The following is a 27,438-nucleotide window of genomic DNA, read 5'->3' as shown; positions in this document are numbered from 1 at the left end:
TGGGGCATCTTGAGAATATTTTCCCAAAACAAATTTCTCTTGCCTAAACAAAAATGGACATGTGTGGCTGAATGCTCAGCAGAACAGATCAGTCCACAGGTTGATCGATGCTGCCAAAATTCTTGCCGTCACAATTCTGTATATGATCCATTACACAAAGGATAGCCAAAAGGCAAAAGCAAAGGTCTACAGCAACGAAGAAAGGAGGCCTACACATACATGAAAGCAACATGGATAAGGACTAAAAAAGAGGGGAAAAAAATGGGGGGGTGACATCTTGTGTCACCCGGAGCAAGCACGCATGCACCTGGCAACTTCTTGGCAAGCATTTTGCACCATGCATACAGGTATTGGATTGGATGTCCATGTGATGTGAGGCAGCATGCCCTCCACAAGAGGTAGATCATTGCAGGCCACAGGGCATGGCAAATCATAGCAACGTGACCAAAGAAACGAAAAGGCTGTAGCCACAAATGTTGACCTTGTAAGCTGAATCCTCGTACGGCAAGGGTGATCTTTCCAGTATATACAGCATAAAAGTGCACATATGGTGTATTTGACATGCGCAACCGGTAGTTGCCCTCATCATTTGACAAGACCAGGAGAAACCTCATGCTTCAACTTAATCATTGGAGATACGATTGAGCAGATAAGAGCATATTGTCCTTTTTCTAAGTATGCGCACTGATGCAGATTCAGAACATTTGGTCTCTGAGCTGCACAAATTTATATACCCATGAATCATGAAACTGGAGCAATCTGAAGTTCCTGCTGCACAAGATTTTTCTTAACTGTGCCCTCAGTTGGTAAGATTCCTTACATGGGAAACCAAACATCCGAACTAGCGAATTGTGCCTCAGAATTCAATGATTTAAGTGGATTTTCATGTTGGCACCATATGCAAGAAAAGATTCCAAGAACTCGCACGCTTCTTTTGCTTCCTTTGTGTCATATCACTCAGGGTTATGTGTGGGTTAGCGAGCAAGCCTTCTGATTTTCTTGTACCCTACTCTGACACAAAAGACTTATTCTAGCATTCCTTTGAATTCCATAGCCAAAACAATTTGTCTTCCTCTCTGTGGTCATCTTCGCTGGCTCGAGAAGTAGGTAACATAAATTCCTAGAACTGTGGTCGACATGTGAACATCTAGACTGTATCACTTATTGAATCAGCTGAACTCATAGCATCACAAACAGGTAGCTTGTTCTCAATACTCACTCGACAAATTGGGCATGACCGGCACTTATCAGAGCACGCTCTGCAGGGCCAACAAAAAGAACTTTAGAATTCCACTTGCAGTTAAACAGAAACACACCCAACATGTAGCAACTTGCAATAATACATAAATATATACACCTTGCAAGCTTCAGACGACATAACATGTGAAACATACATGAATCAGTGATTGCCAAAGAAGCTTACTCGCAAAGAACATAATGGCGGCATGGAAGCAGAACTATGCAAATGTCTCTCTCAAAGCATATCCGACATAGGATCTGTTCCTGTATTTATATAGAAAAAGGTTCTTGTTAAAAGTAATTGAAATCGAAAAAGCACATCAACTCTTTTATGGATGAGATTTAACAGCCTACCACTCATGATAATGATTCAATATTAAAAGAAAATAAACTCCAAACTGCAATACTAGAAATAATATTATATAGGTGCAGCACAGAACCAAATCAACCTAGAGCCTTGTGTATCACTCTATTTGAAATTGGACATTGTAGAATGCTTTGTCTGAGAAGTGAGAATGGAAATGAGTAGTACATTTTTTAGCTTATCACACTGCTGTTGACTAAGCTTAGCCATTTTGGTTTGCTCCCCCAAAGCTAATTGAAGTCTCTGTACCTGAAAGTGCAAGTGGTTAATTAGCCCAATGCAAATAAAGAAACTGTTACTGTATGTACAGTAAAACAACCTCTTTGACAAGAACTTTCTTCGGCATCTCTTTTACCATCTCTGGTGGATAGCTGCAAAAGGTACTATACCTGCATGGATAAGACCAAGTAATAAAACAATTCAGCTACCGTGGAAGCATTTGCAGTGCGTCCAATGTAATTGGCATACCTTGTTGATTCCTGAGTGATTACCTATCTTAGTGCTTCTAATCTAAAGCGATAAGCATAGCTTGTTGAATGATGAATGATAAGCTACCTTGTTACTGAAGTACACAGTACTTTTAAATGCAAATGCAAAAAAAGTTACTTTTTCGTAATGAAGAAAGACCTAGCAACTCTGGAAGGTTAACATTAAACTGTGTTGTATCTAGAAACTTGTTTTAGTTTAGTAGTCTTTCTATATTTTGGAGCAGTTGACGTTATGTGGGATCTCCCAAATTTGATTAATGCGGATCTACATGACAAGTTCTTCTAAACTTTACTCTTGCCATTTTTCTCTTCAATCTCTGAGACAAAAACCATCTGTTTCCCCACGATGTTATTTCCTGGAATATTTGAGCCCATTGCCCTACCAAACGAAGAAAGAAACACAAAACCAATATGGCAAAATAGATGTTAACATGATGTTGAGTTGGTAGTTTACTTCATGTGTCCATATAGCATTGGACTCAAACATCTTATGTTCTCTAGCTATTCATAGTACATCCCACGATAAGATCCTTTGGGCAGTCCAGGAGGGAACTATGGTCCTCAGAAGAAGCAAGTGTGTAGCATACTACGAACTTTTTTTATTATTTAAACCATTTTATTTTAATATTTTAAAAATAAACTCTTTACAATTTTATTTTTAAAAATGAACCTTTTAGCCACGCCAGTAATATTGGCGTGGCGTCTAAATACTGCCACGCCATCCTTATTGGCGTGACAGCACTAGCCAGCGCGGCATGAGTGCCACATCAGCAAAGCTGCCACACCAGTGATGTTGGCGTGACTGGTGCATGTTGCAACGCCTACAGCATTGGTGTGACGAGACTAGGCGTTGGCTGGCGTGAACCCCTGATGCATTGTTTGGTCTATGCGTAATTAGTTAATGACAAGATTGCACTAATACACAATTATACAAAGTTACTATTTACATGCACGTATAATGTGGACGGCAAGTCCCAATATCCCTGCATGCACAACATATATAAAACAGATATCCACACTAATCTACAAAATAACAATGTTCTATATTTTCTTAATTTGGTGGTTTCCTATCGCCATGAATGGAATTCCGTCGTCATGGTAGTGTGTTCAGATTGTTTGATAATCACTTTTTTGAGTTTTGGAATGGATTTGGTAATCATCTGTACTACGCTGATTCATAGTTTTGTAAGTGCTATCTTGTGGAGTGAATCACAACTAATATAATTCAGTTACTTATAACATTAGGATCTTCATGCAAGTTGCGATCTATTTTGTTAATGCAAACAAGAGCTGCACATCTTTTTATGAGACATTTTTATGAGCTGCACTCTCAGCAAGTTGTCCCAGCCAACTCAAGGTTCGTCACACCAACACTCTAGGCGTTGCAACATGCACCAGCCACACCAACATCCATGGCGTGGCAGCTTGTTGATGTCATTCATGCCACGCTGGCAGCGCTATCACACCCGCGAAGATGTCGTGACAGTATTCGGACGTCACGCCAGTAAAAACTGGCATGGCCAAAAGGTTCATTTATAAAAATAAAATTTTAGAGAATTTATTTATAAAATATTAAAATAAAATGGTTTAAATAATTAAAAAATTCCATACTAGCCTAGAGTTTTATCAGCAACATGTGGATGAGTCCCGTGGTTGGGGGATTGTTATTCAGCAGAGCACAGTTAGAATGTGCTGCAATTCATCACCACAGCAACTTTTGGCTAGCCTCAGTAAGCTGATAGTTTCCTTCCTAATCTTCAAAATTTTTGGTAGACTGAGTTTCAAGAACCTACACTTTCTAGTAGTAACAACAGCATTCAAGAAACGACAAAAATGTCTGTCAAGAAAGAATATGGGTACTGTCATGATAAGCGTAAGCAAGATGCAATTAGGAAAAATTTAGAAGAGCCTACCCAGAATTATTTGCATAGCATAAATGAGCTTGCTCCTCTTTGCTATCTTCATCAATAGACCACCAAGCGATGAGCCTGCCCAGCAATAAAATCATCAAATGAGAATTCCATGTCCAGCTTTTATGTATTGTAATAGATGTGCAATTGGCCTGAGCCCTGAACTACTAAAGTGATACTGGATAGCAATAAAACCTTGAACCATGTTGCATCATCATAAACAATTCATCAATCTTTGATGAGAAAGAAATATATCCGTCAGTGATCTTTTTAGCTCGTAATTTTGTAACAAGCCTTTCAAAGAATATCCAAATAGCAAACGATACAGTAGTCACTTGAAGCAAAAGTATAGGTAAGAAAACAGCTCGGAGTGGGAAAAATTTTGCGTTAGATGGAGTGCCCTGCAAAGGATCCAGAGAAAACAATGGTCAGTTAGACTAAAAGCTGTGAACTAATGATATATCAACACAGAAACAGGAAAATGGATAGCAAAGCAGGGTCTGCCAAACAATTTTGAAGGAAAGAACATTATTTAGTAAATTGAGTTCAACAGACCTCTAGGCGCATACACAGAAGAACTTGAAAAATTACAATAGGAATTATTAATATAGGGCCACCAATGTCCTGCAGATAGCTTGTCTAAATCAGTATCCCTTTTGGAGTAAAATGGAACACTGTTGTTCCAGTATCAGTCTCTGTTCATCTAAGACAAAAATCCAATTTATTGGTATACCATTGGATTAGACCATCTCGTGCAGACAAGAAAGCCAAAGCACTGCGAAATCCTGTAAAGAAATGTCAAGAAGAAATCAAAGGATTATTCCTTGGGGTTACAAGCCTAATTTTAAAAGGAGAGAATATTACCCAAAATTAATGAATAAATCCCACCACCCCAGAGTAACTGCATCTCCTGTAGCACAAAATATAACCTGATTATGAAAAGCTTCTACATGGAACTCTGACGCATGAGTTATGAGTAAGAGTTTCGATGTTCCTACTTTAGGTTGGTTATGCCTACTCATTTCTATAAACATGTTAGTCCTCAAAAACTCTATAGTGCGGAAAACAAAAAACAGCTAATTTCATGCAAAGGAGAACGGCATATATTAGGCCAGTGACAAGGTTCAGGAATATCTCCACGAGAACAAGCATGCTTACCACACAACTTAAGAAGCATGAGTGAAGTAGCCGCTAGTAGAAATACCATGGAAATGGCAACCCAGAAGTGCTAAGAAAAATAGGAAGTCGTTAGTAATGACTACATGCAGCTTAAGTTTGTATAAGATTAATCTAGTTCTCATCTGTAAAGAGTTCAAAGCAATGATGTCCCTTGTTACTATATCAAAGATTTTATTGTAGCAAGGGTCTTTGTATATTTTACAGATTTACAGCTCCATATACTCATAAACTCAATTATGCAGTATATAAATACACAATAGCAAGTCAGATAGCACATTGGTACAACTATAGATCTCTTTGATGGCTGTTAGGTGTGATGCTCTATGATGGCTGTTCCTTGTAGTAGGAAACAATAAAACAAACAAAAGACCCTCATTTTGCTGGCTTTATTAGAGCTCTAACTGAACTGTCTCGTGTGCGAACTTGTAAAACTGGCAACCCGTTGAATACTCTGTTACCCTTTAGTGCTTTTCTATAAAAGTAGGCTGTTAGGCCTATGGTCTAAAAAAATTGCTATGATATAATATTATATCTGGTCAATGTGTATTGATAGGGTATCGTATCCCCTGAATTTTAAATTGCACTGAACAACATAACAGAGAATATGCAACTTGTCCCACATGAAAACAAAGAACAGAGAATATGGAATAAAATTGCATGCAGGCGAAGGTTGCGACTTCAGGGTTAAATACAGTACATAAAACACCAAAATAATGCATAGTTGATTGGAGCTCCATAATTGGCTCCAGTGCAACCACACAAAACTATCTATTGTATAACTTCTGTAAAACATAATTTGATTAGCAGTATTGGAGCTAAAGTTCTCACTTTACATGGTGGAAAGTTAAAGAATTGTAAGTGCAATGTAGTCTTATAACTTACAGGAAGCCTCTCCCAAATTGCTTCATCTGTCATAGTCTCTCCATGTCCAGGCATTAGTGCACCACACATCCTATATAGAATACATAATATATTGTTTTAAAAAAGAAAAAAATATAACGATATTTACAAAAGTATACTCTATAACGAATAAACAGTTGAACTTTTCTTTACAGCACAGTTTATGACAAAATAACAAATGTTTCTTCAAAATAAGTCTGACTCTGTTTTCACAAACTGGCTTCAAGTTGATGTAGCATTTCTACAGAGTGACAATGTACATGCTATATCACTAACAATCAAACTGTTCTAAAAGAAAAGTTCATCAGATTGCATTATCACAATATAGTACTTAGCTAGGGAGTAGGTAATCAGAAGTCACAAAAGTTAAAACCCTGGAGAAGTACGAGGTGAACATTAGAAATTACTTGTCAAAACTAAAAAAGAAATAAACTGTGGTGCATAATTTCATCATTTTGCACTGTGTACTCAGTACAGTTAGGCAATTCATATGTTAAATTTAGGCCAATGAACACCAACCGTTCTGTAAGAACTGAATTTATGTTCCCCAACACCAATTATATCAGCCATGATATGTCTACAAGCAACATTTTGATAATCCATAACTCCATATGGCATATATCCAAAAACATATGTAAGAACCTATGCAAATTTGCACTGAAGCACTGTTTGATTACCTGAAATTGTCAACAAGTGTAATGATTTCCAAAGCTAATAGTGGAAGGAATACAAGCTTTAAATCAATAAAAGGTTCATCATGACCTGAAAATGATGAAATGAACCATTTGCATGGCAAGTGAATAACTATTGACTTTAAAAGGTAGACGAATTCACAATAAGCTTTGGATTTGCCATCAATACCTTCCAGATAAACACATAGAAGCAGCTCAAAAGCAACTAGCAATGGTGTGGCAACAATGGAATGGCAGGAAGCCATCTGTGCAGTTTAATAATCCGATTAACCTTCTGCTAGTCAGGTATACAGTTCAGAATCTATGAAGGTATGAAAATGAAAAGTAGGCAGTGAATCTACCTGACAACTTTGTGGTGATGAAGGAGCAGGTAACGAAAATCTACATCGAGCAATAACAGCATGGAACAACCATAGAGGGGTGAATAGCACCCTGCAGGTCAAGCATTCTGTCAATCCCAACATGCAGAGAATCAAATGTATCACATAACAAGTCAATGAAGCACGAATGAGATGCAATTGTTATTCAGGACCCAACTTTAGAGGACCACTTGCCACCTAGTTTTCCTGTAATGGCCATACCAGTCTCTGTAGAGCTATCTGTGTGCCATACTAACTGGTTCATCCATATCCATGTTGCACAATACTATAAGTTGTGTAGCCAATGATTCAGTCACATACAAAGAGACACACGCACCCAAAAAAAAAAAAAGACAAAGAACACACAAAGGTTTCTGGCAAATCACACTCACCAGATTAGTGTCCATTTCTCAAAAACAAAATTTACTCCCTTTCTCAAATAGTTCTCATACTAAAATGCATGCAGTAAACTTTGACAACTTTGGGAAACCTCCAAAACCAAGTATAAAAAACATAGTTCCAATTACGTGGGGTAGCTGATGAGGACTGCATTCACCTCTTTGTCTCCTGATCTTACACTAACAGGGTGTGGGGAATATTGAAAGGCTGGATAGGCATTCCTCTTCAGCTTCCCAGTGAACTGAACGCCGAGCTGCAAGAGCGTGGTGGATGTTGGCAAGGATGTTTTTCCAGCCGAGCTACAGGAAGTCATTTGACACTCTCTTCATGTTGGTTTGTTGGTTAATTTGGAAGCAGCGTAATGCAAGGGTGTTCAATGGCCAGTCGCGCACAGCAGGCCAATTACAAGACATCAAAGAGTTCATACCCATTTGGGGTGTTTAAGAATGACAATGAATAGTCTCTTTTAGTTTTACATGCTGGGAGTGCTGGACCCTGTTTTTCGACATCACATCGTCGATAAATGTGTAACTTGTAACTGTTTCCCACAACCTTGATGGAATTGGTCGGCCTTCTTCAGCCGGGCCCGGCAAAAAAAAAAAAAAAAAAAAAACAAACAAACAAAACATAGTTCCATACCCTGCTCAGGATAATGTGCAACAGCTAACAACAACAAATTAACCCAACAGGATGTTAACAATAACCTCACTCAGTGGCTCAGCTGAAGGACTGAATCGCACCAAAAAGGGCACGACGTGCGCTATATGCAGATTAGGATTCCATCAGATACGCACGATGCATCTATCGCATCCAATTATATCCTAAAAAAATAAGAAACGCCATCACTAAAAAGCGCAGCGATTGCACAAATAACCAATAGAATATACCACACGTCCGCACCTACTCCTAACTCGCAATTCCACAACGAGCCAGCACAATCCAATTATTGCCAAACGCGAGGTTGCGAGAGCATTTCTAGCGGGCGGGGCGGGGCTAGATGAAGCGAAGGGAGAGGGTGGGGGGGAACAGGGGGGGGGGGGGCGGCTTTTACCACCACGAGCCGCGGAAGAGGCCGTCGAGCTTGAGGGCGAGGAGCGCGGTGAAGCAGAGCAGCAGCGCGTGCGCCGCCGCCTCCTGCCCCGCCCTCCACACCCGCCCCCACGTCACCGGCGCGCCACTGCTCCCCAGCTCCGCCCCCGCCTCCGGCGCGCCCCCGCCACCGCCGCTGGTGGTGGCGGCGGCTCCCCGCGGTGCTCCGGCTTCCATTGCCATCGTGTGCGGAGTGCGGAGGGAGGAGATGTGACTGGTGTGTGTGGTGGTGGACGTGGCCTCGCCGCGGTGATCTGGAGGAAGCGGAGAGCGATGTGGGGGCCCGTGGGCTTCCGCTCGTGTGCGCGTCAGCGTCAAGCCCACGGAGGATAATATCTACCTTTATCTGCACTTCACTTATCAGTTTTTGCACAAAATCATTTGAGATTCCTCCATTCCTAAGAAAAAGTATTGGGAAATTATATGGACCATTTTCATTTGTTCCTCTGTAAGTATTTACTTATTTGTATTATACTGGGTATTTGTCTTTATTCTTATGGGGTGTGTATTTGTCTTTATGAGTATTAGGTGTTGGAATTAATGGATAGGCCTTAGCCCACTCGAAGATTAATTCTGGAAAATCATAAAATCCCACCTCATGGGATGACATGCATATGGAGTTTAGTACTATCTTACTTATTCTAGGAGAGGGGACCTCCTTAAAAGGGATGATGCACTCCTTGCCACTTGAAGCACATGTGATGGAGAGAAGAGGGAGAACACACGCGCCTCGCCTCGCTTGGCAGGGCAGGCGGCGCGCGTGCACGACGTACACGTCAAATGGTGTGGATTCATTGTATATATTTTGTATATTAGGAGTATGTTACTAGGTAGTGCATCTATGGCTAAGAACGACAGTTCCATCACTAAATGGGGTAGAGCGTCGAATGGTGTGGATTCATTGTATATATTTTGTATATTAGATGTATGTTACTAGGTAGTGCATCTATGGCTAAGAACGACAGTTCGATCACTAAATGGGGTAGTGAGTGTCAATTGTGTCATCATCAGAAGACACTTTGATAGTGCCTTTTGCTTTCTCTGTATCAATCAGATACTCGCGTACTACCACATTGTCGTATACCCTCTATTTCATATTATAAGACTCATAGGGAGAGAGTAGTATTAACCAATGCATGGTCACATGTCTAGCACTCATTCGCGGACACTGAGTATGCATAAAATGGTGTCACACTTGGCCCCATAAAATGGTGTAGAAATAAGTGAAACGACATATTTATAAATAAAAATTAATTTGTGAATAAAATATTTATATACATGTTCTAGCGATCTAAAAGCAAAGGCTGAAAAATAAACTTCAATGAAAAAACCCTAACAACAACTTTAAATTTAAAATTGAAAATTTAAATTTTAACTGATAAGCATAACATAAGCGAAAAAATAAGACCGATTGCCTTTTTTTTTAATAGAACTAGAGCACCTGTGTTGCATCCTGAAACAGCAAAGGCACATAACTTTCACATTGACAATACTCAGCAATAAGACATTTAAATTTCAGGATAACACCGTCCATTCAGAAACAATCAAAATAATATATATACAACTCAAGTACAAAAAATTGAAATTAAGGAATAGTAACTAATCTAAAGGGTTCAACACATATATTTTCTGTTGGGATGTGGCAGAATTTCCACAGAACGGCAAGATTCATGTCTCGTCTCCATTCCTTTCCCGACAATAGCTAAGCTAATAACAAACTTACAAGCAAAAGGAGCACAACAAAATAAATCAAGCTAGCATGAGGCCTCATGATTTCACCACAAGCAATAATGCTCGAAATTGGCACCAATTACCCCAGAAATTTACTGGGCCAGTATGATCTCTCTACAGGATACATCAGCCATTCAATTAAAAATTGGCTACTCATCGTACACCCTACAGATCGCGAATTTTCTCTACTGTACAGTATTTCTTACAAAAGGTGACCCAGGCACAATATGATTCTCTGCCAACTCTCTTCAAATTATCTTTGCAGAGGCTTGACTTTGATCCTAATCTTAGTAGTTGTCAATGTCCGTGTAGTATCTACTGGCGTACCCACATTTGATATCTTGGGTTCAGGAATTCGCATTGGAGCTGGTGGCCTTGCCGATGAGGTTCCTTGCGAGTCTGAAGGTTTCGCTGTGTTCTTCTGTTCGGAAGAAGAAACCCCTTCACCTTCCTTCTGCTTTTTGCCTTTTTCTTTCTCCATCCTTTTCTTCTCTTTCTTAAGCCGTTTTTTCTCCAGATACTCAGGATCATCTTTCTTATCTCGATGCCGCTTTTTGTCTTTCTTGTCCTTCTTCTTCTCCTTCGTTTCCAATCCATTCATGGAGTCTGGGGCTTGATTTCCATCATAGCTTGTGGAGACTACTTCTAGCTGACTCCGTGGCTTGTCTAGGACTTCCTGTCCATTAACAACGGGAGAGAAGTGATCCTTGGGGAGAGCATCTAGCCTGGAATCGGCTGTGCACTGTAGCTCCTTGGATACTTCATGCTTGTCCATTAGTTTGACATTGCCAATGCTTGCTGACATCCTTGATTCCCTATCGTGGCAAGAGTTTTGTTCCCTATCATGGCATGAGTTTTGCTCCTCGATGTTATGATTACTTACATTTACTGGTTCTGGTGCTTCAGTCATAGGTGCATCCACTGACATAGAGCTACATGGACCTGCTTCATTTTCATTTCTACCATGTGAATGATCTCTGTGATCAGCATCATCTGCTTTACTGGATGATGAAGCACGTTTAACCCTTATTTTGACAACATTCCTTCTCTCACTGCAGTTAGATATATTATCCGCATCTTTTGTGGGTATAGAAATAACATTCCTTCTCTCACTGCAGTTAGATATATTATCCGCATCTTTTGTGGGTATAAAAATAACATTCCTTCTCTCACTGCAGTTAGATATATTATCCGCATCTTTTAAGGGTCCAGAGGTAGGTAAGACTTCACGGACACTAGGAGTGCTAGTGGAAGGTTCTTGAGGCCTTGATTGTTGAGGAACTGAGGAATCAGCTTTAGTGTGCTGATCACTAGATATCTCCAGGACAACTTGAGGTGGAGTGACAACCTTCGGAACTCCATGCAGTGTTGGAGACCTGAGACTCATGGCATGTTAGTATAGAAGTACAAATGATAACATAGTGTAACAAAAAGTTACAATAAGTAAAAACCAATTTCAGTGTTGCAAGGCATGTTTGATGACTTAATGTTTTGTGTTTGTGATAAACTGAAATTAATTGGACCATTCGTTATTCGACAACATAGGATTGTTTGGGGACAGCAATATCCAGTCGGGGCAGTGAACTGCATGTTGAAGATGAAGCACTACTGATCTCATCTTCTTTTTTGTCTAAAAAAACAACAAGCAACACTACTGATTTTTTTTTCCTACAATTTGACCAACCGCAGAAAGGAGTCACATAAAGGGACACTGACAAACAACGCAGATCTGCTAATGTTGGCAATTCCTTATACATTAGGTAGTTGAGGACTCGAGGTTTAATATATAAAGGCAACAAAACACAGGTCTACTTAAGGGAGAGGTTTCAGTAGAAGTTCAAATCCCGCCTACATTCCATGACAATCTAGAGGGCCCATTGTGGTACTCATACATCTCGGAGATCATCAAAATCCTACTCTACCTAATTACCGTCGCAGCCATTGACAATGAGCTGCCATATAAATTACTGTATCTATGTTTTATGGTGACCATTGACATACATAATAAAGCTACACAGAACAAACATGAACACACTAAGTTAAACATGATATGAACACAGAAATGCTGCGAATGACATCTAGAAACTGGAAACAATAGAATGAAATGCCTGGGTTGTAATGTTGTATTGATGAAAAAAATATGACAAAAACCGCTGTAGTAGTAAAGAAAAAGTCGTTTTGTTATTTGATTGTAGATAGTTACACATCTTTTAAATTTTATGCATCATATATGCTTTAAGCACTAGTAGAAGTACATAGAATAATCAATAGAAATTTAATTTATATGCTTGATACATAGAAACAGTTTACTTGATCCTTTTCAGGAAGGCAAATTTATATGCTAGGGTTTGCAGTTATAAATGAACATGTGAAAATTGGAAAATACATATAAAGCAACTTCTCTAACCTTCCAGCAGCAATTTGCAATATGCAGAACACATTATGTCGAAGATATACATTGTTGTAGGCCTTTTTGCCAGCAAGCAGGCAAAGGAGGCCAACTAGAGTTGGCAATTGTATTTGATTATTATCATGAGATTCAATATTGGCTTGGCATAGACGCAAGACATGAACAGCCAACTTTGTCCCTCCTGCAATAACTCCAACGTCAAAAGAAATCAAGGTATTCAAGATATGCCAGAAGTACCATAGCAATCTTCATCAAACCTCTCAAAGATCTTTCTTCATTAGCATATTTCAAGAATAATAAAAGAGCTGCATCAAGTCCTTTATGGTGAAACTCGAGATCAATAAGAACCCTGCCAGCTTCCATTCGAACTTTCCATGGTTTGTCCATGTTGCGATAGGGCACAATTAGTTCACAGACGCGATCCTACAGCGACAAAAAGTTACACCATATGAATGAAATATTCAGATCAGACCAACTATTAGACACATGCAGGAGCATGGTGCCAACGGAAGAGTTCTTACAAGGCAAATGGAAGATGACACCCTCTGTGCAATACGTGCAAGGGTGCGAATGCAGCTGACAGTCAAAACCCCATTGTATCCAGGCATAAAGCTGCAAGTTTTTTCTAGCAGTTAGTAGGACTGACAGAAATGAAGGACAGCTAAGTCAAAAGTAGTAATTGGATATTTTCTACTAACTTATCAAATTGCAGGAGCCGATCAATGCGCTTGAGAAGAGACGACAATAGACCTACACCCTGCAGAGAAAATGAACATCATTTTTTGATACCATTGTTTTAAAAACAACTTGACAACACCTAAAAAAGAATACCCAGCAAAACCTTAAGGACAAGAATAGTCCATATAAACCATAAGAATATAATTCTAATTTATTAATTGCAGAATAAAAACTGTAGTCTGAAACAACAGGTGCAGTGCTTTAAAGACCATAAGGCCATAATTATCTACTTTATATGAGTTGATTATTTTGGTGATGCCATGGATAGAATAGAAACCTTTAATGTACACATTTTTTGCAAAATTGAATTGATAAAGCACATATCTCAGGCACATGCACAGCAGTTAGTAAAATCCTTAAATAGTATGTTGCCATTATAGTTTACATTTAGCAGGTACTTCCATAACTCCATAGCTATTCATGCCATGTACTCCTACTACAGTAGTATAAATATTTTTTTCTTGTCAAGCAGGTAATACACATGTAGCATAGATGATAGCTCAAGCTTCCAGTCATTGAAATAGGTAATTCATCACAACAGGTGTCCACATAACATTTTTCATACTCTATCAGAAGATATACATGCATACAAACCTGCTGGCCAAATTCTAATTCACCTATCGCCTGCACCATTGCAGATAGCCAGTAGACATCAGAGTATACATTTCCGTTGTTATCATTATACTGAAACAATATAAAATGTGCAAATGTATTAGTCGGCACACATTCAAGTATTATATCAATGGGTATTGATTTGTGTTCAAGAATATCATAAATGGTGAAAACCAAATACTTCCTAATATGTCTGAATAAATATAACAAAGGGTTACAACTTACAAGTAATGAATACAAAATTATTATATTGATTCACGTACAAGATCCTAAATGATGAAAAATAAATATTTCCTATTTTGACAACGTATAACACGGAGTTACAATTTAAAAAGCAGATAAAATGCAAACCAGAGATAAATAGCAACCTTTAGAAGCTGAAGGATAAATTCAATGGCTTCTTTTGGGCTGCTCTTGTCTGCTGATCTAACAAGAGCTACTGCATGAGGAATTGCCTAATAGAAGGAACATAAGTCAAGCAAAATACAAATTATTATCATAAGTGCAGCACTGCCATAAGAAACATCAAAACACTATTGAACAACACAGATCAATTTTAAATCACTTCAGCAATGTGTTTATGCATAATGTAATGCTGGATTGCGGATTAAAAATGTTTAGTTGACTAAGTCCAGGTGTAAGGATTGAACTGTCTATTTAAGTCAGGCAAGAGACAGTACACTTGCATATATGGTTATGATTAAGTGACCACAAACACTAACTTTATTTCATTTAGAACAATACCTACTGGACTAATATCAAGAGTTTTGAATTCCATAGTATGGGACAGAGGAACTGGAGTAAGAAAGGTGGGAAACTAGAGGAAAGAAGACTATCTCAAAATCCTTGCTTGTCGCAACTCTAGACACTCTCTCATTACTTATACCAACCTAATTTTATTTAAACGATGAACCCAACTAGCAAGGAAGCAAACTAAGTACAGTTTGAGTCCCCCAGATCAAGCAGGACACTAGCCCATCCAAAGTGGCCTACAGATGAAACCAAATAACTTGTATCCTACGTAAACTTGTCAACAAGCAACCTGGCACTACGGAAATGTCAGCAATACTGACATAAATGGATTTTCTTGTCATGGGTAATCACAAATATAAGTCCTACCTCAAAGCATTACCTCAAGAACAAAGTACTCCGGAATATCATGGAAGTCATTCGGCCTATCAGTAAAACAAGAATGAAGCTGTTTACACAAACATATAAAAGAGGGATAATTTGTGGGCGAAAATAAGCTACTGCAGAATGGATCTTGACCTGGGTAATCCAATATCTGCATCAAATCGGCGGCTTTTATAGAACTTAACCAGATGAAGCAGTCCAGTTAGTTCTGTGCCCTAAATGAAAGAAAACAACTTAAATAAGTAACACATCAGTGCAAAAAAGTGGTAACATTAAAACATCTCCTCTGTGCTATTGAGCAGTCTAACACAGATTCATATGCTCAAACATCAACTTCTAGTGAGAACAAAGAAAGATACAGAAAGAAGATTGTATACACATTAAGTCAGTTTGAATCTTCCATGCATGCCTAAAGGTTATGTAAAGCTACTTCAGTATTGTCAAGTGTGAATCACTAACTCCGTTGTGTAAGCGCCCATTCCCAGGTTCCAGATACTATGTTTGCAAAAAAAAAAAAGGAAGAAGAAGAAGAGAGACCAAAAACAGCAGGAGAGACTCCTACTGTGCTATATATAGCAAATTTAATTGGGGCACCATGGTGCTCGGGCTCCAAGATCTTGGTGACCAGGCACCATGAAAAATATATATGGGGGTATGTTGCAAAATAAGTAGGGCTGTATGCCTGTATGGAAGTTAAAATGAATGCAAATGCCCAAACATCACCTACTTGTTCTATTCTCTGTTGTATTATTTTATTGTTTAATTTCTTTCTGTTTTTCTACATCTTACTTCAGATTCAAACTTTGCTTGGATCCTTGATCTTTTTTAATTTCATCCTTGTTCCTCTACTGGCAATTGCACAGACGATTCTAGTGAAAGGGGAAAGGCATATGACTTAAGTAAAAAAACTTCACATCATGGATTGCCTCAGGTGAAATTTAGAATAAACGCAAACTTTCAACCTTCCTCACAAATAAAAATGTATAATTGAGAATATCAGTCAGCTATGTAATAAATGGAACCTTTTGATCTAAATTTTCTAAATTGAATTTGAATGCATATACAAATATTCAGAATTACAATATTAATGCCTTGGAAAAATAGTTTAAGACAAACAAGCTTACGCATACCTCTGATGCAGTTACAGCTAAAGCATATGCTGCTTCAACTCTAACTCTCCAAAATGCCTGCAGCATTATTAACAAGTTACTCAATGATATTCAACAAGATCTCAAGAAACATGCTGAAATACCTTTGTATCATTTAAGAAATTATTGAGGGCATTAGTCACAGCAAAAGTGAGTTGAGGTGATTTCTCCAGTACAGATATTGCTTGTGATTGTGAAATGACATCTTTGTCCTTTTCCAATTGATTGATCTGCCGAAGTGATAAAAAACTTGAAATAAGTTGAATGTTGTAAATTGGGATTACACAGAACAAAAGGCGCACACACATATTAGGATAAGTTTTTAATTTCTAATTATCGTGAAGCTTAGACAACTGGCAGAAAGTTGTCCAAAATGCATCTTATATGTTTCACAAAGTATAAGCAAACATTCTGACATACTTACATGGTTACACTATAGTGTGTCCCAGCAAATGAACACAAATTAATTATCTACGTAGGCACAGAAGTGGTTCTCTAGTTGTGCAAATGTCAACCAATTCGTTTTCCTATAAAATTTGCAAAATACATAAATGGAACTGTAGTACAGACATGTTATGCATTTTTTTCAGGGCACAAATAAAGCAATGCCATCTAAATTACTAGATGAAAACCCCGTGCGGTGTTGCAGGAAAGCTGCAGGTGAATTACTCTGTAGCTAGTTTGACGTCATATCCTATACTTCCGTATGATTTTCATCCACTAACTGCAGTTACTCCTGTAAAGGAGCTGACGCGTGAGGGCGTGAGGCCACATCATCAATTTGATCTGTATGATTCTATACACCTATCGTTTGATCAAATTGCTTATTTGACTCCACACAAGTTCCAGCAGCAATACAGGGGTATCATCTAGTAATTTGTATAATTTGCACCTGTGATCAATCATCCGAAAGCTAGACATAATTAGGATGATTTGGCTTCATGAGAGGGCAATTTGCACCATTGATCAATCATCCAAAGGGAAAAACATCCCAATGTCGTCATATATGTCATACAAATATGTAAAACAGAGGCTGGGCAAGTGCTGCAGTGGAAGCGTATGCCTCTGATGCATAGTCAGTCATCAAATCAAGCTCAGGTCAACAGTTTTTTACAGAACAGAAAATGGCAGAAGTAGACAAGTGTCACAACCCCAACGGCAAAGTCCCATCTCATTCCAAATACTGTCTAAATACCCAGAGCATTGAGAGTGAATTGTGAGGACTTTCATAGTGCCCAAACCGTAGTGTCATGGTGGCTCAAAATGTAGCAAAGAGGGTACTCTTCTTTGGGACACTACAGTGCGAAGCGGGGGGCTATTACACTGAATCAGGATTGACGATCACTGATCCAATCATAAAGCTATGGCTTATAATGTAATCCGAACATATTTGAAAAAGAAAAAATAGAAGGAAAAGAAAACGAAAACAGGAGAAGGGTCAGAAAGTAACAAAACAGCACATTATTGCCAACCAGTTCATCAACAGAGAGCAGCCAACCAGTACAAAACAATGCGCCAACCAACCACATGAAGCCACAAAGGGCAACAAAGCCATTGATCACAACCACCACACAATCTCCTGCAGTCGCCATCACCCATGCAATTTCCTTCATGTCAATCTTTCTCCTCCTCCAACAAGTACGGAGAGGGCATAGAAAAGAGAAGATAAATAGGGAGATGAGGGGAGAGGACAGCCCCTGTCAATGTGTGTGTGGATGGGGTGGGTGAGGGGTTTGCATTTCTGGTGATTATGGGTTAAAGCAACAAAAATGTATTCTCCACAACTATTCAATGAACTTGAAAAGTTAGTGTGGCCAATGACATGATAGCCATATATGATTTGTACATAATAAATACTCAATTTAAACAGAAATGCCCCTTTCTATTAAGCTCATGTGGTGGACTGGTGGTACGTACCCACATCTGCACAGGCTGGTGAAAATGTATCTCAGCGAGATACTCCATTTCTGGGTCCACTCTGATCCACAGTAAAGGTGCATCCATACTGCAATACCCAGAAATTGCAATAAGTGACCAGTGAGAAATGGCAGGGCAAAAAAAAGTAGTTACTTGGAAACTGACCTCGCACGGTTATCTTGATTTGAAGCATCTATGTTTTCATCAGAACCATCAGGCTTTGAGCCTTTTTTAGTTTTCTGAAAGCGCTTTGCTGCTACTTTGGAATGACATTGTATTTCCACCACCTGCAAAGCTTCACCAGCCATGGGTACAATTGGATGATCGTACACTCCATCAGTTTCATGGACACGTACGCTCATCATTCCTGGCCATCCAGTATCACCTTCTCGAGAATCACCATTCGTGCGAATATCAGGACCAGGATCAACTTTTGTGGTGCAACCACGTGAAACAGCTAATTCAACCAAGTTTCTCCTCTTGCTATAGGAGATTCCCAATCTTTACAAGCAGAAGGAATACACATATGAGTAAGTATATGGAGATAGCGTACAGGGGAAAACTCAACACGAACAAGCACTAAGAAGGTTCATTTACCTCATAACTGGGCATCCAGAAGATTCAACCCACCTTGGGAAGAATTCTTTCAGGAATGGCCGTTCAAGATTACCGACCTTGTTTGCAAGATGCCTGAACTGAATAAACGAAATTTATAGAAAGAAACTCAGTTGCTAACAAAGATGACCACAGTGGTTGCACTATACAGGACTAAACTAATAATATAACAGTGTAGAAAACATCCAAACAGATAATGTTACACATCCTGACCATTTTACCATCACATTGAGACCAAACATTGAAACTATAGTTATTAGCACTTGATAGTGATTACTTTCACATATCAGTAATAATAGCAACTTTTGCCAAAAATGGAGCACAAGGTAAGTAATTTGACTATTTCGCTGTTTGACTAGAGGAATTAGAACAGCAAACAGATCATCTCATCCTAACTCAGAATGTCACCACTTGTTTTTATGAAGAATGGAATACGTTGGTCCATCACCAACTCATCCTTTAAAAGTTCATGTTCTTCGATAATATAAACTATACAATGGAAGCTTTTGTTGTTGGTGGTGGTGAGTCTGTCAACCCTCCACCATTTCTTGAGTTTGTAGTATCATTTGCAGATAACTAAAATCATTTGCACATGTGACTTCTAATAAGATGAATAGTGCATTGACGTCTATTGGAAAATTGTATAGTGTATAGGGCTTTTCGAGTTTACAACATATGAATATATGATATGCTTCTTTGAAGTCCATTGCAATGGACTGGTATTTGGATAGTAGTGCAAATATATGGAATAGTGGGATGCCTCCAAGAAGTACCAACTCATCCTTGGAAGGTTTGATTCCTCAAACCAAACTTCCCATGAAGCATCAGCATAAACATTTGCAGAATATAACAAATTACTTCACTCATTGTGAAAGTTTTTCTTCATGACGGAGGAAAATGGATACAAGAAAGGGCTAGGGACTTTGTAGCTAACTCAAGATGATGAACAAGCAGGAAAGACCAGAAAATAACCAGATTGATGCAATTAGTAAAGGCACACTGCAAAACTGCATAGTTGAAAGCCATGTACTGATGTACCTCTTTTGTACTTAGTGTTCTTGAGGCACGAGTTGGAGCAACTATCATCTGCAGAATCTGAAATCAGGAATGGTTACAGCCTGTCAGCATGGCTAAGTACAAGATGGCCAATAGGAAAACACGTAACACAGAGAGTACATGTAGATAGGGATAGTTTACTCAAAATGAAGAAAATGAATACCAGACCACATTAAGAAACTTAAGAAAAAAATGCATAAAAAGCATTAGCATCTACAGTTCAGCCAATGGTGTTCAAGAATGGTCATGTAGTTCTTGCAGCTGTTCATATGTATCATAGACATATTACTTCGCAAGAGGTTAGAGGTACACATTCAGAAGTAATATCAATTGCTTGAGCAAACTGTTGCATTCATTTAATACAGCAAATTGTAATAAGTACATATAAAGAAGATGCAATTGCTAACCTTCCGAAAAGAGTCTGGCCCCATCTGTTTCTCCAACATTTGAAGAACAGATACCTGTTTAAAAGAAAAAAAGTGAGGGAGTAATACATTTATGTCAACTGTAAACTTGTAATTCAAAAGGCCAAAAACTTACTGCCTTCAAAGAACGAATTTTCCCATATGAACCGATTGTTTGAGTTCCAAATAAATCACTTGAAGCTGAAGGAGAGCTCAAAGCAGTTGCACCACTGACATCAAACTCACACACAATGCAATTGGCCTATTACAAGTACAGATTGATAATTAACAAGCTGGAAAGACAAAATTAAGATATAAATAATGTTCCAAGAAAAATAACTGTGCCAGTAAATCCCTTTTACCGCCCGACACCAACCGTTAAGATTAAGGTGAATGAATGCAAGACAAGAAGCAAACACATAATTTGCCAGTGAATTTGGTTGGAAGGTGAATGACAAGTTAATATGTGAATCAACACCAAAACTGTGTGCAACATAACTCTCGTGCACTGGTTTCAAAAGCAAAGTAAATATGGTCAAATCAGCAGCAACATCCTACACATATTATGATATAGAAATAAAAGAAATGACACATAGCTATACCAATTACAACTGAAAGATTCTTTTTAAGTGTTCTAATTAACTAGGAACATTTTGTTTAAACATGACACCGCACTTCTAAGAAACATGAAAGATGCCCATTTTTCCTGTTCCGTTTGTCAGGTAGAAAGTACCAGAGACAACAGAAAAGGTATACCTTAATAGAAGTGTGTACTAGTAGGCATATCTATTCTGATGTACTTAATTCAACTCCTAATGAGATCTATCATAGACTGTTTGTAACAGCAGATCAATGATAATAATAAACATACATTTACAGATAAATAAATAAATAAATAAATAAACAAATGCAAGAACTAACAAAGACAAACTATATAAAATATTCTAATAACAAAAATAGCATGTGATAGCATTCGTTTCAGGCAACATTTTAGCATTATGGACCTAGACACGTCAGCATTATAGCATTACTACAACTTTTACTTTGAGGGATTTGCAGGAAAAGAAAATTATATTATATTCCAATCCAACTATAAATTATTTTCCAATCAATGATCATGTTTTATTTTGTCTACCTTTTGATTTGATTAATCTAATATACCTGTACAAACTTAGAATTGAGTATATATTCTCATTCATAATTTATGTATGAATTAAGCTAACTACTTGATGGCAAGAAGAATCTGACTTTAGCAAAAAATACAAACCAACCTTGAAACGCCTATATCGTGCCTCATTATTGCCAAGATAACGCTTGACAAAATGCTCAGTGAGAAAACCAGCCAAACCATCCAATAACCACTCTGCACAAAAAAAAAACATTAAACCGTCAGATGCATTTTATCTAGTTGCGAATACTATAGGTATATATTATAAGCAGAGCCGCAGAGCTGACTTACCATCGGTTGCCTCCTCTGCATTTGTGTATATGCCAAACCATTGCCTTGCAAGAGCATATGCTACTTTGATTCTCGTGTCAATTATCTGAACTATTTCTACATGTTAGTTAGAACAGTACTAAGAAAAGGACCTGAAGTCTAATTATGGAGCTGTCAATGCAACCATGATCATTTTATAAAATATCATACAGCAATAATGCAAAAGAATACAAGACAAAACAACAGAAGCATCACACATAGGATTCCAAGAAGCATATTCAATTTGTTTTTATTTGGATCAAATAGCAGGTAAATTAATAAGCACCAGATGCTGTCAAATGCAGAGCACAAGCTCGTTAAAATAGAATTTTTGTAGGACTTCTAGTGGTTACAGTAACTGCACATCATATAAAACTTTACAGGCCCTCAGTGAGCAAGAGGAGATGAAACACATGTTCATAACCAAAAGAAACAGGAAAAGAAAATTTACCATAGTTGACATGAATGTTCTAAAAACAGTAAAAGTAATAACTAACCATGAATGTCAAAATATTGTAAAGGGACAAAGTTATCCTTTATTGCAGAATTTTAGAGGCAAAAATCAGAAAGAACACACACGCACCTGATCTATAACCTTTTCGTCGTGTAAGATATCTGAATTGAAGATGCAAGTGGAAGCTCCTAAGCTTGTTGGTGATACTATCATTTCAGGTGGAAGAAAAACCTGTTTGTATAGTCCAAAAGGAAATGATGCAGCAAGATAATCTTCATAACAGCTGCAACAAAAGGTCTTTCAGATACTAGTACTTGAATCTAGACATTAGTTTTCTTTTTTTTTTTGGACAATTTAGGTTATCACCTGTAGACACTGTGGAAAAATGAGATGGTATTTTCAAGCTTTGATAAACTCTGAGATAAGCACATGTGTGATACACTTATGTCATTCCTGTCAGGAAGAACTTCAAATGGACCAACAACCAAAGATATCCACTGTGCACTAACTGGAGTGCTCAATTTATACACATATGTTTTTCTTGGAGGATCTTCCTTGCTTAAGACCTGCATGATACAAGTACAACAACAGCAGAATGTGCAAGCACAAAGGTCAGCCAACATCAAAAAATGAAACATTCATGCAGTTGATCATTGTGAAATGGTATAATATATCTATTCTAACAGTACATAGAGATATCATCAAAGAGCATTATCATGCTTGTCATGGACTGGCTAGGGTAAGGGTCTGAAAGACCAGTGTGGATCCACTCGCCCTCTAATAGCACAGGCAGGGCTCTGAGGCTTAGGGTTCAGAGATTCATTGCTTCATTGGTAAGAGTACATGGGGTCCATTTATATATAGGGAGGAGACTAGACATCTAAGGAACTAATCTCTAATATTATAGAAACCAATCCAATCTCTCTATCTCTAATTTATTAACATATAACTGATAACTCATCTCTTTCCTAACTAGATAATCTCCTACTTTGTTTGATTATTCCTAACCTATCCTGCCTAACCTTGCCGCATGGGCTTGGCCCATGGCCATAACAATGGTAGAATAAGGCCGACATATGATACTTCCTCGTTGAAGGCATTTGTTTTCCATTAGGAGGAATTTAATAGTATATGTTTAGTTTGCATCATTACCAGTCTTGATTAAGTGCATACCTGGTAAAGCAAGTCACCGTTACTGACAGCAACTAGATTCGTGCTAACTGTGAACTCTAGGTCAAATCTGGACATGGCATGAAACAAAGAAAAATTGTTAACCAGCACCAGCAAACATAAAAGCAAAATTGAGAGGCAAGAATTTTCACTTACGGACAGCGCTGTGTTGCACTATCAATGCAAGGAAACCAGCAGTGTGCACGCCTTATTTGATTGTTACTATGTAAGATGTTGCCAGTGAAGTAAAGTCCAGTTTCAGCCTTCTCCAAAATATAATCTATGTGAACCAGTTTTGTGTTCTTCACCTATAAAGATTCACAGTAAGGCACCGCATCCAAAAATGTAACAGGAAGAGATACTCAACATGAACTAACCATACTTATTTTTACCTTTTCAATTTCATTATCATTTTCCTTGTCCTTCTCATTTCCATTTTCCTCTTCATTCTCCTTCTCCTTCTCCTCCAACTTCTCCTCCTTATCCTTCTTCTCCTCCTCCTCCAACTTCTCCTCCTCATTCTCATCCTCCTTCTCCTTCTCCTTCTCCTTCTCATCAGTTCCCATTAGCTGCTCCTTTTCTTTTTCATTGTCCTTCTTAGTTTCCTCTTCCTTGTCCTCCTTTTCTTTTTCATTGTCCTTCTCAGTTTCCTCTTCCTTGTCCTCCTTTTCTTTTTCATTGTCCTTCTCAGTTTCCTCTTCTTTGTCCTTCTTATCAGCAGAACCGTTGCAGCCATTAACAGCTTGATCATCAGATATTTGAGCAGGTTTCCCACCATTTTCTTCACATTTTTCACCATTTTCATTTTGTTTTTCACCATTTTCTTCATGTTTTTCACCATTTTCTTCGTGGTTTTCACCATTTTCTTCGTACTGTGGCTCAGTTATTGCCTTGCTTGATCTCTCTGACGAGATGATGAGATTAGGTGCAGCTTCACTATTTAGAGAAGAGATATATACTGAGCATGCAGCATCAGCAGCAGTCTTCGAACATGATACTGAAGACCAACTCTGTTGATCACCAGCATTTTTCCACTGAGGAGAATACTCAAACTCAGCAGCTTGACCATCCACTAATATGTTCCTAATCGTCATGTTGTCAGCATGCAGAGCAAAAGTATCATTTTCAGCTTGAACTTTTATCTCAGTGTACCTTTGAGTGAACCAAAAATGTAAGCTCAATCAGCTCCCAGTGTTAAAAGACATAAATTTTATACTATGGAGACTGGATAGAACAGGTGAATTACAAAGCAGAAGTCACAACTATTAGGATTCTTTCAGCTGCATTTAGTTAAGAACTTACAGTTAAAATGCACGAAACCCATTTAACAACTTTTAGAAAGAGTTGACTACAAGCACAGCAATATACAATAGGAAGAAGTACACTCTTCAACCCAGAACTCTGAAACCATTTAGAACGCAGCCTAAGATTATTTGTAGGCAGGTTAGGATATGCAACTGGTTGTGTTCTAGGATTGTTTCCAAGTTCAAGGTGAAAAAGAAATTAAATCCTATAAGTTGGCATCTAATATGCTCACTTTGAATCAGAAAGGATAATAAAAGACTAATAGTCCAGGTACATTTCACCACCTCTTGATAAAACTTTATCATGTGACAACAAGACTGGGATTGATCCATCAGAATACTGTGAAAGCTCATTTACTCCAAGTTTACCTGTTTTGGATGCAAGTACATAACTGATACATGCTCCAACTATGAAATTATGACATTTCAATGGATTATTCTACGGAAACGGAAGATGTTACTGTCACAAGTCATGATACTATATGAGACCTTAGCACGTTTATACACCAAATGCAATTTAGATTCTCCAATATCACTTTGACAAATTGTATGCAGTTACCAGTAAGCCAAGGTGCATCTAGATTAGAATTATAAGACACAACATATTTACATAGTGGCTGGTTGTCAGTTTCTGCTAATTTCTGCATGGTATTTAATCATAAATTTCTTGTATCTATTGAACCAATGCTCTAGAAAACCATACAACAAATTCTAACAAGCGATAAATGCAAATTTGGTGTGTCTTTTCCATATCCACTATTTCAAGATCTGATTACTGATGTCATTCGAAGAACTAAGCACACCAATACACTCAATTATTGTGCAAGCATTTGTCACTACTGTTATATTCAGTGAGCTACAAATATTTGTCTGCATTTTTGCTGATACAGAACATAAATTCAGCCTCCCATTCTTTCCAATACCACATTTGGTAGCATAGATACAATTTTCTTTCATTTCTCAAAATCAACTTTACAAACAGAAGTTAAAACCTTCTCTCAAAACTTATTGATTACCAAACACATGTTGAGTCTACCAAAACCATGTGCTATCAAGTAAGGAACTCCCAACTTCCAAGAAATTGAGAGTACATGTACATATAAACGTACTGCAACAGAAGCCCTGCATATTTCAGTACCACTTGGCACTTGCCATTTCCTCTTATAAAAGCTTCTACCGTGCAATTTCCACTTAATATAGCAAATCATCTCATGCATTCATTGAGGCTCAGCCCCTGGCCAACAGGGTTAAACTTTAACAATGATTAAATAGCTTGGCACATGACTTTTGTGACAGCAGTGGACTAGTTCAGCAAGCTGGTCTTATACGATTTAAGATTATATCTTGGCCGTCTCAGCAGTATTCAACTGCATTTAGGTATAAGGGTTCATTTGGAATGCGTAAATTCTGTTGGATTCGATGTGGATAAGCAATTTGTTTCCTCTCATACGAACCCTGCTACAAGAGAGGTAATGATCGACTATGGTCACATAAGCTCCTTCACAACAGTTTAAACATCTCAATTTTGAGCTTAGCTATTGGTATCAGCTACAAGCAGAAGAATACTTGTTTCACTAAAGCACATACTGCATAAGTATAGCTATTGGTATCAGCTACAAAAGCAGGAGAATACTTGTTTCACTAAAGCACATATTGCATAAGTAGCCCCCACAAAGTTAGAGAACTGAAGTAATATACACACAATGAGCAATCCGCAGTAGGCACAGCAAATCCGCATCAAATACGCTGTTGAGCAGTCACATTGCACTATTACCACAAGTTCACTCGCTACGCCAGCAGCAACTCCGAAGACAAATCAGACAACAAGTGAGACCAGCGAAAACCACAATTACTCAATTCCAGCAACTCTCGATTCCTCGTACAATTTAGCCGAAGCAAGTCAGACTCCAAAACACGAACCCCCAAACCCTAATCCGCACGCCTCGAACCATCCCCCCAAACCAACCAAATCAACCACCCAACAAAGGCAGCTAAAGTGGGCACGCATTAGGGCAACGAGCATGAGCAAAGCGGGGGCGCGGCCTCACCCATAGATCAGCCGGTTCTCCATGTCGATGGAGAGGCACAGCTTCTGGTGGAGCACGGTGGCGCCCCCTCCCCCGCCGCCAGCCCCGCCGCCGTCGGGCTTCTGCTCTTCGCCCTTCTGCTTCCTCGCCTTCGCCATACCGAAACCCCTCCTCCTCCTCCTCCTCTAGGGTTTGGAAGCTTCTAGAAGGGGACCAAAGGCGGTCGGAAGTGAGGTGGGGGGCTTCAGAGGTGAGGTGGTGGTGTCGAGGCGCGCCACGTCATCGCGCGGCCGTGTGGGGAAAGCGAGGGGAGAAGCCGCGGGGGGGGGGGGGGGGGGGGGTGGGTCGTATTTATAGGCGGGGAGGAGGAGGAGAGGAAGTGGTCGACCTCTCGCCGGCGAGCGAGCGAAGACGTGGCTCAGATCTTTCTCCGCCGCGGTGGGGGGAGAGAGGGGGGGTGCTACGCGTGGACCCGGTTCACGGGGACGCGGTGGGGACCGGACGCCTCGAGGCGCTCGTGCCGTGGTGGTCTATGGATATGGACTGGGTGCACGCCGGATCCCGCGGCAGGGACGCTCCCTTTTCCGTGGCTTTGGGCTTGTGGCCCACCGAAAAGTTAGAT

General features: G+C 38.9%; 2 protein-coding genes across 2 annotated transcripts; both read right to left on the bottom strand.

The window, feature by feature from the left end:
- Positions 1–18: 18 nt before the first annotated feature.
- Positions 19–8,844, bottom strand: LOC4347030 (uncharacterized). The gene is made up of 15 exons (XM_015757055.3): positions 8,582–8,844; positions 7,114–7,204; positions 6,942–7,017; positions 6,758–6,842; positions 6,063–6,132; positions 5,160–5,229; positions 4,866–4,911; positions 4,735–4,786; positions 4,557–4,625; positions 4,197–4,402; positions 4,005–4,079; positions 1,923–1,992; positions 1,772–1,852; positions 1,424–1,503; positions 19–1,259 (listed from the first exon to the last, which is right to left on the bottom strand). Exons 1-15 carry the CDS (start codon positions 8,800–8,802, stop codon positions 1,148–1,150), a joined length of 1,404 nt encoding a protein of 467 aa, XP_015612541.1. The 5' UTR covers positions 8,803–8,844; the 3' UTR covers positions 19–1,147.
- A 1,520-nt stretch (positions 8,845–10,364) lies between these two features.
- Positions 10,365–27,136, bottom strand: LOC4347029 (transcription initiation factor TFIID subunit 2). Its single transcript, XM_015756386.3, has 25 exons — positions 26,838–27,136; positions 23,878–24,637; positions 23,642–23,793; positions 23,489–23,555; positions 22,682–22,881; positions 22,445–22,598; positions 21,844–21,928; positions 21,656–21,747; positions 20,521–20,646; positions 20,388–20,441; positions 19,963–20,019; positions 18,907–19,004; positions 18,475–18,810; positions 18,310–18,397; positions 16,497–16,622; positions 16,375–16,431; positions 15,380–15,459; positions 15,243–15,285; positions 14,479–14,565; positions 14,093–14,182; positions 13,459–13,517; positions 13,282–13,372; positions 13,018–13,183; positions 12,758–12,941; positions 10,365–11,726 (listed from the first exon to the last, which is right to left on the bottom strand). Exons 1-25 carry the CDS (start codon positions 26,972–26,974, stop codon positions 10,604–10,606), a joined length of 4,512 nt encoding a protein of 1,503 aa, XP_015611872.1. The 5' UTR covers positions 26,975–27,136; the 3' UTR covers positions 10,365–10,603.
- Between the last annotated feature and the right edge of the window lie 302 nt (positions 27,137–27,438).

The sequence above is a fragment of the Oryza sativa genome, chromosome 9, assembly GCF_034140825.1.
Source record: "Oryza sativa Japonica Group chromosome 9, ASM3414082v1".
Taxonomy (NCBI): domain Eukaryota; kingdom Viridiplantae; phylum Streptophyta; class Magnoliopsida; order Poales; family Poaceae; genus Oryza; species Oryza sativa.
Note: the sequence above shows the minus strand (reverse complement) of the source record. Positions and strands in the feature narration are given on the sequence as shown.